Source organism: Pieris rapae, chromosome 5 (assembly GCF_905147795.1).
Source record: "Pieris rapae chromosome 5, ilPieRapa1.1, whole genome shotgun sequence".
Taxonomy (NCBI): Eukaryota; Metazoa; Arthropoda; class Insecta; order Lepidoptera; family Pieridae; genus Pieris; species Pieris rapae.
Genome location: NC_059513.1, coordinates 1,605,855 through 1,623,127, shown reverse-complemented (window position 1 = coordinate 1,623,127; position 17,273 = coordinate 1,605,855). Strand labels below are relative to the sequence as shown.

General features: G+C 30.5%; 2 protein-coding genes across 6 annotated transcripts in view; one reads left to right on the top strand and one right to left on the bottom strand.

The window, feature by feature from the left end:
- Positions 1-1,944: 1,944 nt before the first annotated feature.
- Positions 1,945-7,224, bottom strand: LOC110996408 (WAP, Kazal, immunoglobulin, Kunitz and NTR domain-containing protein). Its single transcript, XM_022264061.2, has 4 exons — positions 7,096-7,224; positions 3,891-3,953; positions 3,429-3,596; positions 1,945-2,527 (listed from the first exon to the last, which is right to left on the bottom strand). The coding sequence occupies exons 1-4, from the start codon at positions 7,097-7,099 to the stop codon at positions 2,427-2,429; spliced, it is 336 nt and encodes a 111-aa protein (XP_022119753.1). The 5' UTR covers positions 7,100-7,224; the 3' UTR covers positions 1,945-2,426.
- Positions 7,225-8,056: 832 nt separating this feature from the next.
- LOC110996381 (anillin) overlaps positions 8,057-17,273 on the top strand; it is a 45,040-nt gene continuing 35,823 nt past the window's right edge. For 3 of the 5 annotated variants that reach the window (XM_022264019.2, XM_022264018.2, XM_022264016.2), the window contains exons 1-6: positions 8,058-8,262; positions 8,352-8,829; positions 9,833-9,949; positions 10,195-10,373; positions 10,839-10,970; positions 12,352-12,417. In XM_022264019.2, the coding sequence (XP_022119711.2) occupies positions 8,245-8,262; positions 8,352-8,829; positions 9,833-9,949; positions 10,195-10,373; positions 10,839-10,970; positions 12,352-12,417 (990 nt within the window). In that variant the 5' untranslated portion in view covers positions 8,058-8,244. Of the gene's footprint in view, positions 8,263-8,351; positions 8,830-9,832; positions 9,950-10,194; positions 10,374-10,838; positions 10,971-12,351; positions 12,418-17,273 lie in introns of all 5 variants that reach the window. The other 2 variants (XM_022264017.2, XM_022264020.2) reach the window with 2 other exon arrangements.

Sequence of the window (17,273 nt, the reverse complement as noted above, 5' to 3'; positions counted from 1 at the left end):
GTACAGTCATATACGGCCTAATGCAAGGTCAAGCGTGAGTTATGGTTATCAGTACGTTATAAAGTCAATTATTTACAATAATTATAATTATTAAACAATGCCTATTATTTATGTTCTAACTATTAATTATTTATATTTAATTAAAGTAAGTAACTTGATTATTTATATATAATTATTCATATTTAACTATTTAAGTATAAAATATTATTAATTCTGGATTATATATTTTAGTTTTATTTTAAGTTAAAATGATAGTAAGAGTATATATTTTACACATATTTTTATTTATTATTAAATACAGCATAATATACATTTATCAAAATGTGAGTTCAAATATCAAAAGTATCTTTGTTGATTTTAATTGTAATGAAATTGGAAATGGAAGCTAATTATCTTCTTCTTCGTCTTCTTCTTCTTCTTGTCGCTCAAAAATGTTCGATTCATTGTCATCATCCTCATTATCTGTCATGTTCATCTCCAAACCTTCCAGAATATCGGGATGTATTTTCTTGTATTTTCTTCATCGGGATTACTTGGATACAGTGAAGCGTTGAGGCAAGCTTGTCCGTTGCACTGGCCGCAAGCTAAAGAACATTGTAGCCCTGATTTTCTGCATCCACAGCGGGAACCACAACCATTTTTGCAATTGCAAAATATTACGTTTAGTAGTTCGGCTGGTGCTGGAGGTAATAACGTTCGTATGGGCTCCAGGATTTCATTTTCAAGCATCAAGCCCCATTCTTGAGGTTCTAAGTCCTTCCCTAACCACGTTTGAATCTGGTAGTAGACACGTTTTATGTGTTGATGAGCTGCTACACTTGTTGGTGGAAGTGTTGACAGTTGTACAGGTTTATGTCTGTACGATGTGCACTTCGCGCTCTACCTTCAAAACGGTTGGTCGTATGAAAAAAAAGTTTTAACAAAAGTTGTAGGGAATTTTATAGCCTACAACTTTTATAAAGAATGCAAATCTCATTTAACCGATAGGAAGCCAGATATTCGCGAAAAACCGATTTTTGTGACCTTTGACCTTGAATATCTTGAGACGCGGACACGATAACGATTGTGACTTTTGAGACAACATTTAGAATGACAAAACAAAGGTTCATACCAATTTGCAGCTTATTATCTTTCATTCCGAGGTTGACCCCTTTTCTTACCTAATATGACTGGGCTAATAGGAGATATTAAAATATGATTCCCTAATAGTTGTGAACTTTGTGAAATGTCCTGTGTAGTTATTAATTACACCATAATAGCTTCTCGAAGTAAACACGCATAAATGATCGATTGTCAATTCATTATTAACGCTTCGCTATGCAATAGGGTGGTAAGGAAATAGAAGTTGCATAGCATTTTATATTGTGTTGGGTTACTTAAGTTTTCAGTTTATCCAGACTTTTTAAATAAATTTGTTATGTATTTTTGTTGTTGTTTTAAATCACATTTGTCTTTGTTTCTGTTATTATGTCAACTGTCAAATAGTTTTCGCGCGCTTTTTCTATAGTTTTGGCGCCTGTAATCAACGCTACGGCAAAAGGGTGACTGATCGTTGTTGCCAGCGAATTATTGACTTCACAAGGAAGCCGTGCGTGCACAGGGACATTTGTGATTTTGTTTTTTTTTATCGGCCTTTATTTCTGATACGTGCACAAAGACGAACGAACATGTTTAGGACCTCTCTTTCTGCCAATATAGTATCATAATATCTACTATGTAGTAATGTAATTTTTTGTCATTATTTTATTGGTATTTTATTTATTTTAATTTTAAGGAGTAACTTACTTTTTATAGATCTTTATAGTAGTTTTAACCTTTTAGAAAGTGCATTTATGTTTTATCTTAGATTCGATTCGATAAATGAAAATAGTCGCGTTGAGTTTTTATTAGATTTGTATCAACTTTATAATGTGTAATACATGGCAGTTGAATAAAACATACTTATGATCATAATATATTAATTTAATAAAGTATAAAATTTGACAAAATAATAATAATTTAAAATCTAAGAATCTCTAATAATCCGTCTAATGAGCTGGCAACAGGTATATTCGCAGTTGTTTTTTAATATATTAAAAGTACATAAAGTACCCTCAAAAATTATTGTCAAGTTGCATCTATCATTACTAAGAGTTAGATTCAGAAACGAGAGAGGTCGATCTCCTGTATATCAAAATTTAAAAAAAAATTGACGTAAGGACTTCGTCAGACGTCAGACTTAGCATCTGGTTTCTGAATTTTACCATTTTTTGAGATGACGTGACACATACTTCTTTAATATTTGCAGTTCTTTTGTTAATCCATTTTTCTTTCTATACGCATAAATAACGAATGTGTCTGTTTCTGTCAAAATAATATACTATTTTGACAGATGCTTAAAAATTTACGAGTATAAATGAAAAAAGTTGTGATTGTAAAAAATTGGGTTAAGCGCGCATGCATTTCATCTTCTTCGTAGCGGGATCCAACTTGCACTTCTCAAAGGGACTGCACTTTTGGTTAGCGCAGTAAACTCCTGCGCCTCCAGCTGAAAGATAAAAATAAAAATTTGATACTTTTTTAATTAAATTTATTTATTTCGTAAAAATCATTTCTTAAAAGGCCGGCAAAGCACTTGTGAGCCCTCTGTCCATGGGCGGCGGTATCACTTAATGGTAAACTTGATTTCAGGCTCATTTGTAATCATATTATGTAAATAATTATATTTCTTAGATTAGATTCTTTAGATTGTTATGTGTTCACAGTTTATTTACGTTTTATTTAATTTGTAATATTGAGAGTTTGTTAGTCTGTGGTAAAAGAAGCGAGTTTTGATTTTACGTATAAAATTTTACAACATATTTCGTTAGAACATTTTGTATTTTACAGGAATTAGTTTTTTTCTTATAAATTATTTTATCAAAGCTCGAAATCAGCTTGAAAATCTGATTCGATTCGGTATGACGTCGACGACGTGTAGGTTGACGCGATTGCTTAGGTACTAGATATTTTTATAAATAGCAATTTAGACACGGCAACCGTGGTCTGTGGCAGACCGCTGTACAGAATTCAAAACATCCAATTGACTAGAATATTTATTTCATTCGTTATATGTCTTAAACGACATAAAAATTGTTTACTTTGTTATCGAACTTAAATCCTACAGAACCTATCCTATAAAAACATTATGTAATATCAAAGGATATACATATTATTAACAAAAAGGTTCAAACATTTACAAAAGGAAAAATATATTCAATTAATTTAACAAAGTAATACCTAATTCGGCTGTGTTGTGTGATGGTGTAAAAGTGAGATAAGTACGAGGTGTGTACCCTCACGTACTTTTCTCATTCTCACCTTACCCACACCCCACACACATGTGGGCGTGCTCATGATGCAGGTGTTTCAGCGCTATGGATATTGTTTAATTAAAAAAACTCACTAACATTGCGAATACTTGTCATTATTCCCACCGCCATGTGCAGCTAAGTCAACGCAGGACTTGGCATTGCAGCTGTTCGGGCAACATGCCTTGCCATGACTGCAGTCGTAGTTGTCGTGACATTTGGGGCTGCAGCCGTAGATCTTCGATGGCAACGGACAGTTGCCAGCAGCTGGAAATACAAATTAATATTACATTTATATCATTTGTAGTTTGATTTTTGGTTACTGGGAAAATACATTTTAAAATGCTTTCAAAATAATCACGTATTCGGTAATAAGTATATATTAGGTACCTACTTAACGAAATCAGCTGCTACGGCAATCGGTTTTTACGACCAAATATGAGTAGTCCCTTTGAAGTCGTTATATCAGATTTTGTATAGTTACAATAAAAACTGTATTTCACTACATACATACTGCAATTGTCCTTGTAATGCGACTCTCTCAGAATGTTAATTACTTACGGCCTGCTTCAACGTACGCTGCGATGAACACCACAGCAAACAATGTTACAATTGCGAAGGAACCTGAAAAGAAAACGAAACCATTTTGATACTGTAATAAACGGATTGCCATAGACTAAAGATATATTATCGACCAATACACAATAGGCACTTATAACACAGGTCTATTCAACACAGATTATAATCGATTAGCCGTCAAATAATTATATAATAAGCTCGTCAAACCTTAAAAGAATGTTCGTAGGACAGGAATTTTACGCTGATGAAAAGCTAATAGCTGAAACTGAACAATACATTTGTCGCATGAGATCTGGAAGCAGGGTAATTACCGGGCTATACCCATCGATTATTACTGATTAAACCTATAAAGTACCTACTGGTTATGATTAAAACTTTGAATACTTAAAATATAAACGATACAAAAAACCTAATTCGCTGTTTGGTAATACTTTATAATAATGATGATAGCTCCAAGATGACGATCAAAAATGGTAAGTATATAGATACAAAAACTTCTCTATATAATTCAGATCTACATGAGTTGCAATACATAAGTTGAACAAGGTATTATTCATAAGGTCAATGTGGTCAATGCGATAAGGAATATTGTTTTTCCTTGTTTAAAACGACATTAAATTATGACACGTTAATAAGTGAAGTCCCGTAAAACATTGGTTGCCTTGTATGTAAAACCCCCTTTTCTTATAATAAATAGTAAACAACGTAGTTAAATATGTAGTTGCAAATTGCTGTTTTAATTTTATCGCTCTCATATCATTCTGATAATAAATAATCCTGACAAAGTATACTGGAGTTCAAACTGCATGGAAAGGCATTGTGGTTTTATGCCCGAACCCAATAATTAATCCTTTTAATATATCTTCCTATAATCCTAATAATTTTTCTATTTGCCTAGGAAATATTATATGATTATACTTTCAGGCACTCTTTTATATGCCTCGAGTGCTGGTAATGAGCTGAATACGTAGTTTCGTATTTTACACAATCATTCGTATTTTTATTTTTATTACATTAGTATCATTTTATTTTATCACGTAGATTTCATAAGAATCTATACGGAAAAGTCTAATTTACCTATTCACATTTATTGTTGATTGACTAATGAGTCATGTACACATACTATACATACATCAAACGTACATAGAACTATAAGAACCAGCTTCCTACCTATTTACCTTATTTGTTGTTAGTTTTCTTTATTATATGATAAAAGTTTACGATCTATGACCCAATCACAATACTTTCTTTATCTTTAGTTTAACATGTTTTAATTACATAGCAATATAAAATTATAACCTATGTTTTACGTATATACGTACTTTTACACTAAATACACTAAATTTACACTACATTTATCTAATCCTTTTCCAAATTCTGCACCAATTTCCTATCCAATAAATCTAATAACGCACTTCCTAACTTTTTTGCATGGCTGACGCACAAACCGTGCAGGCCGAGAAAGGTAAAAAAACGTTTTTGAGATTAATGGCTGACTCTGGGAACTATTATAAATAATCCCAATCATAGCTCTCGAATGGAATTCACGCATCATCATTGAAGCATCATTGCTGATTAAAGAAGCTAAGCAGAACTCTTTTAAAATCTCGGTCGTGAACGAATCCAATAAATAAATGAATATAATTTATAGAGTATAAAGCACTAACAATCTTGCTTTATGCTCCAGGCTAATCTGGATAATAGCGGATTTGTAAATCGTTCAATTGGATTAGGTAGTACTTAAATTGGATTCAAGGTCTAGAAGTGGGCGTAAATGAATTTTATACATATCATTCCGAAAGTAATTTTGGAAAATTGTATAAGTTTAATAAATTCATACATATACATAAACAACAATTAACTAACTAATAGATTGTACGATTGCTGGATTATACTCAAATAATTGTTTAGTGATCTTATGTGAAAAAACTTAAAGATATTTTAATTTTATTTTTAACCAGCTGCACCCTGAGAATGTTTCTTAAAGAAAGGCTAACCTTTTTAGCTTATTCTACCCCCATAGAGTCTGTTGTCGTATCCAGAAAAAAACCTAAGTAACCTAAAAATATTTTTTTTATTTTTATATTTTCTCAATTTTTTCCCTTCTCAACGATTTGAAGAAAATCCAGCGAGAATCCACTCGAGAAGGTCCAGCAGTCTTCGAGTTTTGCGATTCCTTTTTATTTATGTAGATATACATTGCATCACACATCTTTGAACGAGGTCAAAGGATATTACGACAGCAAATTTCTCGTTCGTTAATGGCCTATTTCTCTTTATTCATTATTAACATGCCTTTTTGTTCGTTATATTAAATATACATTTAATTTATATATTCGACATTAAACCTATATATATATGACTGACGTATATACCCCTTAATGAAATCAAAGGACTATTTTCAATTTTATAAGTTATTAATAATATAGATACATTGTAAGAAAAAAAAACTTCTCAAAAATATTATGGTTTTACAAGTATTATAAGTAGTATTGCTATCGTCTTGATTTCAATCGGCCTTTCTCGATCACTCTTTGTTAAGTTTAGATATTATTTTGCGCAGTCATTATAATATGAATTCAATGTTTACCCATAATTTATATTTCGCATAGTATTCGACTACTAAAATATTTAAAAATCGTCAGCATCATCGTGATTTTTTAAGTAATCATCTTATTAAATAATTAATACTTAGTACTTTAAACTGAGTTGCTTGATTTGTAACGGTTTATGCTTTAAATTGGCGATAAATTTCTAGTCTTTTATTAAAGGTTTGATAATATTATAATTATTTGAACTTATTACTTACCAAATAAATTTAAAAATATTGATAAAGGTGAAGTACCCCTGGAATTTGCTGGTTTTACGGAAATTAATCGAGTAAACACCGAAGAAATTGTCTTCAGGTTATAACTTATATCTCCGTTAACAGTTACTCGAGAACATTTTAAACTTTCTAATGAATTTTGACAATTAATTGATGTGATTGTTTTATACCGTGACTTTTGCTATTTATTTTCTCTTTGTTTTTATTCCAGGTAGTAAATAAAAATAAATAAACAATGTATATACATTTAAAAAGTATGTGTAAATGGACAAAGCAGTTTCAACCAACAAATACATCCTAGAGAAAGGAAGCCTGGAAATAAACGTAGGTATAAAAACCAGGACTATAGTAATTGCTCACCCATTGTTTGGCAAATTCACTGGCACTACGTATGAATGTTGTTTGATTACTAACGCAACAGGTATATGAAAACTGGTATTATAGCTGTGCAGTTTGTGTGTACATAATATTAATATGTGTAGTGCCACTACTACAATCGCAATCGTATTTTCTAAGAGTCGATAAACATATTCATTGTATCAGCGAATGGAAAGCCTTTCTGGACTTGTTGTTGATATATTTTCTTAAGTTTACAACAAACTTCCAAGCGAAACTGAGAATTATCACTGAATGGGTTCAAAACTCTCGTGAAACGTAAATTAATCCATAAAAATTAGACGGTTATTTAATTGATCCTAAACTTTAATGTTAAAAAAGTGGCGGAGAGTTTCTAGCCAGTTCTTCTTGCTTGCTCTATGCCCTTAACTTGCGAGCTGCGAATTTATCCTATATGAATAAAGATTTTCAGTTTTGAGTTTAAGATAAGAGGTTGATCTCATGAAATCGAAGTCATTCAAGCTTAAATATGAATCATTACATTACAAAGGGGTCTGAAAGATAATAAAATAACTATTTATAGACGATAACAACCATTTCATTAAAGTGTTAATCTTGATATTATTTTGACTTTTAATATTAGGGGTGAGCGTGATTGAAGCTTAGCCTTATATATTGCGGTAAAAGGATAACAAACCAAAATTATTTTACATAAACTGAGAAGTGTAAGTATGGAGTGAATTTTGGAAAATATTCCAGTATAAATATGTATTAGTTGTTAATTGATGTAAATTTTGTAGCTTACCCCCTTCATATTACCAAAGACCTCAATACTCAATAGTCTTTGATGTTACCAATATTTTTTATTTCAGCGCCATCTAGATTATAATCTATCGTTAAAGAAAGTTTTCCATAGACTACAGAAGAAAAACATTGACGCCGTTTTATTTTAGACACGCCCTCTGTCCAATGATATGAGACTTAAATTCAAAAAATTCAGTTTGTTGTTGTGTCGAATCGGAAACTGATTATAACGGGCGTAATTCAAGAATTATTCTCAATTTTACAATAACAGATGAAACATATAAAGAATAAGTTGAAAATTTGTGTATAGATATGTTAGTGTCTTGTCTTGTGTAATATTTTTGTACCAATAATTGTAAAAGTGGTGCGATGGATCCTTTCACTCAGGTAGGATTCGGCTTTTAAAAGACGTTATGCATCCTTGAACTTTGTTTTAATTTAAAGTAACTAAATTTATTCTTTATAATGAATTACAGCGTATGTTAGAACGAGCGCGTGCCAGACAAGAGAAAATTGACCAAAAGCTTGTTAATTCTGGTCAATCCGTACCAAAGAGAAAGCCGTTAGCCGAAAATCTACTGAAAACTAACTCTTCTCCTGTAAAATCGCCATCTAAACCCGCCAGAGAGTCAATAACATCACCCAAACGCTCAATCAAGGAAACTGTTAACTGTAATACGCCAGTAATTAAGAGGGTTATAGAGAAATCTGACCGAAAAGCCTCATCAGCCCAGAAGGTTAAAAACGATGTTATAGTCACGAAGAAAGAGTTCAAAAGTCCAAACCGTGGCAGTTTGACTAGAAGAAATTCTGATGTTTCTGTTGAGATTAATATTTCACACAGAAATGACATTCAAATTGAAGTCCAAGTGGAAGAAAGAGATGCTCCTATAAGCATTGTATATGATTCTTCGTTAGAGAGAGGCAGTAATGTACAGATTACAGAAATTGAAGGTAAGCAAAATGAATGAATAAAATAAGTAGTAGATACCTACATCTATTCAAGGAATTACTTAGTGATACAATCTAGTCTTATTATGTTGACTTAATATTGATTTGCCTTGTACATAGTACATTAGATTTATTTTATGGTCTTGTCATTAAAAATAAGCTTGAATTTTAAATGTAAAGTTCACATTCTTAGTTCATTAACTTACGCTATGTAAATATTTCCTATAATTATTACTCACTAACCACTGATAGTGCACATCAAATTATTTGTAAACAAAATTAACTAATGTTCTCATGAGATCAATTTCAAATACACCAGTTTACAGTGAATTTTCTGTGATTTTAACAAGTTGGTAAGTTATTTGTACAGTTTTGTGTGTGATTATTATATTTCGCTAAGTCTGAAAAAGTATACATCACTTCAGTTATTTTAAAGACTTGATTTTATTATTCCTATTTCTGCTAAAGTTATACAAATGTTTATTCTAATTCAATCATGTTTAGCCAAGCTTATAGTAGAACTTCAGCAATTTGTTAATTTTTATATATTAACTTTAATTGTATTGATATCCTGGATATTTTACATTATTGTAAGATACATAGGTAATGGTTTTATGAATATTCTTTGAAATAGTCAAAAGATTTTTTTATGTTATAGGAAGTTAACAGGCAGCATTTTTTTTTCTCCTCATTAGAAAGTCACTTTGAATTTTTTTTAAGTAGAATTTACTAATTTTTTTACTTAAGTTTGATTAATTGTTTTTCATATAGTGTGTAAGTGCTGCTATTTTCTGACTTCTGAAACAGCACTTCAGTTGCCCTTGCCTCTTTCCATCTTTCTTAAACACTATATATCATTAAAGTGTTGGCTAAATAGGCATTTCCTCGACAGGACTGCCCTCAGACCCCTTTATCAAATCCAAATGTGTTTTTTTCCCTAGTCCAATAGTAGCAAAACATAGAAACCTTTATTCAGCTGTATAGTATATTTTTAATTTTTTTCCAGGTACCAGCCCCAAAAAGCTAATGACAAAGCCAGATATGGCAGATGATAAGACTGATAAGACAAATGTAAGAACAAACTTTAAATCAAGACTGGATCGACTTGGGAATTTATATTCAGGTAAGTTTTTTCATAATTTGTAAACATAGTATTTTGTGAAGAAGATGATGTATCCAAGCAAATATCTGTTCAAAAAACTTTGTCCGCAACTCACTCATTGCATGCAAAGGACATTCAACTCGGGAGTGATTTTTGGTAATATAAATATTAAAATTAAAAGTTTTTTAAATCAGTTTGGTTTTATAAGCATTAACTGCCTTTTTATGGCTCTAAGTTTCTCATCAAAGTAAATTAATCAATTCCAGATACACCGAACCTATCCTCACCAATACATAGAACAGAGCTAGAGTTCTCAGCAGAAACTCCACCCGCAGAGAATATTAGACATGAATCCAAACAAGACGGTAAAAAGAAGTTTGGACGGCTAGCTGCGCTTGCTGATCAGATTAACAATTGGGAAGACGACTTGAGTCATCATAGCTTTGTAAGTAGTTTTAAATTTTGATCAACCATACAAAAGCTTTCCTTGGTTATTTATACTTTTTGAAAATAGCTCTTACGTACATTCATAAAGTTAATAAATTATAGAGTATTAAGGAATTAGTTTTATCACACTTATTTTTAAGTAAACCGAAAGTAATAAGGACAAATACAGTATGGTTTTAAGGGTTGTCATGTTTCTGAATTAATTGTGAGACTTATTATCCGTCATAAATTTTCTTGTGGTCAAGTAGTATGTTATAGGCCTCTGGTGTGTCACACATGTTGATATTTATTCATGATCTTTTTCACTGTATGAGTGTTATTGCGTACATTAAAGTTAGAGGCGCGAACCGGGAGTTGAAAGAATGACCTGAGAGTAGAGAGTTTATTGAACATTGATCTTTAAAAAAGTTTTTAGTTTGACTACTGCAAATTAGTTTTAATACTATTTTTGTAATAATTTTAGCAACCTGAACCAAAAAAAGTAACTCAAGTTAAGAAGAAAGAGAGAGAAGATAAGTTGGATGCATCGACACTTGATGTTTCTATACATTCCATCAATGACATAAACACAGTGCTCAAAACTACTAGGGCAACGGTAAATATAATAATAATAATAATCTTTATTTATTTTCTCACAAAACTTCATACCTGATAAGTTACAACTATACAAATACAAGTAATTTTAAAAATTATTTTATACATAAGATTTAACTTGGTGTTAAATTTTATGTTTAAAAAAAATTATGTGTACTTTATAGGTACATAATATTTATATTTTTGTAAACTTAAAATACCTTAATATTGATGCAATTTTACACAGTTCTTGCTTTCTAGATTATTCTTATGACTTATTCTATCACTTTTGCATATATGTATGATATTTTTTCTAATTAATATGTAATTAAGTAACCGCAGTAGGTATGGATTACGTGTTGTTTTTTGTGTATTTGATTTGTGTTATTAGTTTTTGATTTTAACAGTAGCACAACGTTCGCCGTACGCGCAAGTGTTAGAGAAATGTAACTTTAATAATATCACTAAGAGCAAAGCTATGTAAAATTTCACTATTTATGCAATACTATCCTTGAGTGACGTACGTATTTATTACATAAAAAAAAATATCCGGCTGTCCGTAGCTGGGACAAGCCGAAAAGAAAACTTTTGGTTTACGGCCGTGATACAAACGTACGTAACGTACGTATGCTAACGAACCATTAACTATAGAAAGATAGATATACTTCTTGAAGTGAAAATTCTTTTGGCGCATGAGGGTAGTTTTTTAACGGAACATCACTAAGACGTGTAGCGTTTTTGTTGAAGAAAAGGGAGAGAGCGATTGAAAGAGAGTGAGAGAGTGAGATCGAGAAAAAATACATGGTTGATATATTTATTTAATATATTAGAACTTGAGATAGCAATTCAGTCGCATAACGTCTTGTGCAGTAAACATAGACTATTTATTTAATGGACATATAAATGTGAATATATATAATATACAAATTCATGGAGTGATCACATACTGGTGTTGCATCTATTGGGGCTTTTACCTTAGTTATAATTAATTTACAAAGAAGTTTCACTTCTGATATGTGTACTTTGTACGCACTTTTTTATACTTTTTTGTTTTGTGTTCTTACAATTCCAAGTTTTGATGGTTGCTCAACAAAATAGTTACATAAAAAAAAGATTGGATAAAGAAACAACAATACGAAATGGAACCGTGGCAACTTTTTGATCATTGATTTGATCACTATCCATTTTAATTGATAGATTTTTGTTTTTATGAGATTATGTTTATATAGTTTAAGATAATATGTAGTTGCTTATATAACATTCACACACAATATAGTATATCTTTGGACACTTCGTGGCCTATCCATTAGCTACGAGGGTGTCAAATTACTTTTCATTTATTTTCCAACGGTTGTCTAATTTTTTTAATAATTAGTATCTAACAGTTGAAATATTTGTTTCAGCCTAAAAAAGTCACCGAACCAAGAAACAAATGCCAGCGACTTGATGACCAGATAGTAGCTGAGTTGGTAAGTTCTAGAATTGTAAGAACTTTTCGGAGAATATTCAGCATGATTATTATTTTCGAATTGTAGATGCCTATATTATTTTTTTAATTTCTGATGTTTCTTAACATGAATATAGGGTCAAACATAATTATGACAGCTAAGAAGATTTTTAAAATTGTTTTAATCTATTTAATATATATTGGAAAAAAAAACAAGTGTGATTAGTTGATTACATTTTCTATAAGTATTATATAGAAAATATTTTTTTTGTTGGGTTTATTTTATTGAAACTGGCTTATTAAAGGATTTTAATTATGGTTTTTAAACAAAATTTATAAATATAAGGTAAGTACCATTTCCTGTAATATAATAATAATTATAATACTAATATTGTATACATATTATAGAAAACCTTTACTTAGTTGCTTCATTCTTCTTTCTTTCTCGCTCTTTAACAAATATTTTTAAAGGTCGGATAATGTTATTATTAAATTTATATATAAATTTTGAATGATTCTAGATTTTTATTACAGATAATTATCGAAACCTCTTATTTCAATCAAAAATCTAATGTGGAATGTTTGTATTTTTTGCTTAAACCTTCTTTCCTATGATTGGCAGCAGCCAACTTGGTGACGGTGCTTCGAGAAACATGTTCTATTTTATTGATAATTTTAGATCGTTAAATTATATGTGGGTGATGTAGTTGCATGTATAGGATCGAAACAATGGATTGGATATTTTAGATACGAAATTATTCATACGTTCATTTAGGCCCGTCCCGTTTTATGAGAATTATAACGTAAACGTCAGATTCTTCATCTTCGTCTGACTTGTGTATATGTCGCACATAACACAAGTCAGACAGTAATGCATTTCATTATAGTATTAGGAGCCTTTAGGTGCGATCAGGAGCAACAAATCGATATAAAGGTACCTATACACCAAACAAACTATACCATATAAAATTGTTTTTATTTATTTTCACTACATTTTCCTATCTTAACAGTAACTACTAATACGATAGAATTCCAAAATAACTCCCACATAGAAGAATTGTTTGTGGTTAAACTCCTCCGAAACGGCTTTCCCGATTCTCATGAAATTTTGTGTGAATATTGGGTGGGTCTGAGAATCGGACAACCTCTATTTTTCACCCCCCTAAATGTTTAAATAAAAGACCTTTTTTTAATTTTTTAATGATACAGCATTAAAAAATACATACAACCCTAAATTTTCAAACCGGAAAACCGAACAATCTCTGTATAGCAAAATGTTCCATGTATGTACTAAACAGGTAGGCTCAGTAAAATCTCATTTAGGAGAAACGAAGTTCGCGGGGACAGCTAGTAGTAATGTATACAGCCATAATCTGGTAAACGACGTCAAAGGGACTACTCATATTTGGTCGTAAAAACCGATAGTCGTAACAGCCGATGAAATTTTTGTTAAGAACCTCATGCGATAGAATTCATCTAAACGTTCTATTCGCTTTACTTCGGTGAGACGTAATTTAAAAAAATATCTGTATTAGTTGAATCCCAGAAATCGTATTGACATACATTTTTAAACGTATTTAATCACTGTTATAATTTTTCATATTTATAATGATATTCAAATGTTTATATGATCCCCTTTTTGTATACGTAAGATAACCCTGAATTGTCGGATTGCGATTTGGGACTTGCGTCTGCGAACACGTTTGACAATTATGAGAATAGTGAATGTGTGGAGTTGTGTTAGTTTTGTATACATCATGAGAGTAAATTTGTGCCCTTCACAAGAAACCGGCACCCTGGCTATAGTCGACATTTTATTTTGTGATATTTAAATTTTGTATAAGTAGATAATGCGTTATATTAAAACTTTAAATGCATTAAATACCTTTTTTCTATTGTTAGAGTAGTTTTTCTACAAACGTAGAATATAATTTATGAAAAGATTTTTATCTTGTTACGCCACAAGCAGGAATAGACTTGTAGTTCCTATGTAGTAAAACATGGTTTATAATAAATATTTTTGAATTATAACTATGCGCTGCTGTCATACAAAATGGACGCTATTTTATGTTCACTAATTAACTAATAAGGAGGCCACAATCCATTCTCCATTAACCTACATTTTAATCCTACTTTATCGATTCAATTATTTAGTTTTTTGTATATCGCGAGTTGAGTTAATGAGATAACTCAGAACAGAATTTTAATGCAATATTTAGTTCAAAATAAGCTCATTGAAAACTAATTGAAATAAATTTTATTACAATTGATACTTTATACTCTCGACAAAAAAAATACGATATAATGATACTACATGATATCTCTCAGATAAAATTAATTGCGGCTTACTTCTAGCAAAAATTACTCACATCATCACTAACTATGCAAGATCGTTTTCTATCCCGCAGCCCGGACCTACAACAAACAATATTTAAGTCTTGACTTGTTAAAACTTGGAATTTCATTAGTTATAAGAATATGACACTGCATCATACATAACACATCACAGAGCTCATTCGAATTAGATATTACATATTTAATATTTTTTTATGAATTTTTCATTTCGTAATTATTCGAACCTTTTTGTATATGTTATTTATCTACATACGTTACATTTATAGAGAAGCAAATAACATAATACATAAAAATAATGGGACGCAACGAGTGGCCTTATCTCTTACGAGCTATCTCTTCCAGGCAACCCTAGTATGAGAGTAATTAGTAGTAGTAACTAGTATGAATTAAGTCGATACCAACTCTGGGGAAATAAATACAGATAATACAACATTTTCTACAACAGTGATACTTTTTTGACATTTAACACCTTTTGTCTTCAGTGATCAATCATCGTGACCACGCATGCTATAAAGCACGCGAAACGTCCGGTTAAATTTAAAATTATGTTTAAATAATTATAAGTTTAATAATACATAACTATAATCCGTTAAAAAAGTGTTTTTCTTTAAATATATAATTTATTTAGTTGATACGAAATATATAAATAAATATTAAATAATTTTATCGAATAATTCAGGTCCACGCCTCGCTTGTTTAATCCACGATTTATGTCACATTGGGTGACAATTTAAATAGCACTTACGATGAATACTAATAGCATATTACTATTGCGCACTCATTTACATATCTGCGTTTACTTTTGATTTCGTACATTAAGGACGTATATAATTCATTATTTAATATACCTGTCGAAGTTTTTTAAATGGTTTAATATGGCCTTATTAAATTATTATTTATTATTATTTATTGTATTTAATACCCAAAGATATTAAATACAATTACTAAACATATGTTCGCATACGTGTTTGTAAGTATGTTATGTCATGCAAATTGCAATGCGATCTTTCATAGAGAAGCGTCTGAACGGTTTTCTAAAAGTATGAATATTTATTTTGGTATAGTTTCCATAATAATATACCAACGTCTTATATAGATACAATAAACAAGATGATATATACAATTTTATTATTCGAATATACAGACCCCGTCTTGGGAAGGCCTCTACAGCTTTTTCCTCAGTATTTTATATTTTATCGTCAGTATACAGTTTTTGCCAGATAACCTTTCAATTTCGTCAACCCAACGGTATTTTGGTTTCATTGACTTTTTGAGCCAGTCCAAAGTCACTAATAAATTCTGAAATGCTTTATTTCAACAATAATTTAATAATATCATTTTTTAATACAACACGTATAATTCTTAATGAAACACTAAATGTATATTTATTATTACCAAAATACATACATTAATTATTCTTACAGACTATGCAAATACGATAATTTCGAGAAAAATTAAATATAATATGATAAAGTAATGTACATATATTAAACATATAATATACACAATATCGCTCACTATACGAACATAAATATATCGCAATGTTGGAATGTTAATTCGGTTCAAAGGTACTTTGTTTTCTCAAAGAATTACATTCGCTTTGTGTGAAAATTAGGGTAGGTTAGTTTTGTGCATCGTACCTTATATGAAATTTAAAAAAAATATTAACCAAAACATTGCTTATTGATATACATAGCGTACAACAAAATGGCTCTCACTGTGCTCTCACTGTTCAAAAAAAATTGTTAGGCACACATATCTATCCTAGTTATATGACATTAAACATATAGTAGGTAATAATCTTTTCTATACGCTCTAAATGCTAAGACCCATACAAATTGTTTCTACAGATTCGTACCGATAAGACGTGCCCATAACGATAAGATGCAATAATGTATGGCCATTGCTTTACGACTGTTTTTATGTAAGTTTTGGGTGGTCTTAAAGAATTAATTCGGATGTAAAGTGCAATTTTGAACTTACATTATTTGTTTAAATTATAGAATAAAAAAATGATAATTATATAGAGGATTCATTTAAAATTAAGGATATATTCCTATGAAAGCATTTACCAAATATTTAGAATATAATATCTTCGGCTGGATAGCTTAGATTCGCATATCAGTTCGTCAGATGGCGTTGCAGTTGGTACTTTCATATTTTGTTTAATATCCTAATCGCTTGAAATATCATACAGGACAACGTCTCTCGGGTATTAATTTATATTAAGGGGCTTTTCTTGAAAATGTTTTATACTTAGGCTTTTTTTTATTTCGTAGTCCTAATATAACACAAATTTAACATAAACAATTATAGTAAAGATATAGTCAAAGATAGAATACATTACGATTAAAAAGGTTCAAAAATTTACGAAAGCAAAATTCAATAAAAATGATTAACTAATAACATAGTGTTGTGTGCTTGTATGTATGTTGTTTTTACATGTAATATGTTGCTCAGAGGCTAATGGAATTTTGTATTCTGCCTTGACGTTCGATGATGAAACTTAGCTGAAGGAATTAT

Excerpts from the sequence above, each read along its gene's own strand:
- LOC110996408 (XM_022264061.2), bottom strand. Across the intron at positions 3,597-3,890 it reads AGCGTACGTTGAAGCAGGCC|CTGCTGGCAACTGTCCGTTG; the intron begins GTAAGTAATTAA and ends TTGTATTTCCAG. Across the intron at positions 2,528-3,428 it reads TAATGACAAGTATTCGCAAT|CTGGAGGCGCAGGAGTTTAC; the intron begins GTTAGTGAGTTT and ends TTTATCTTTCAG.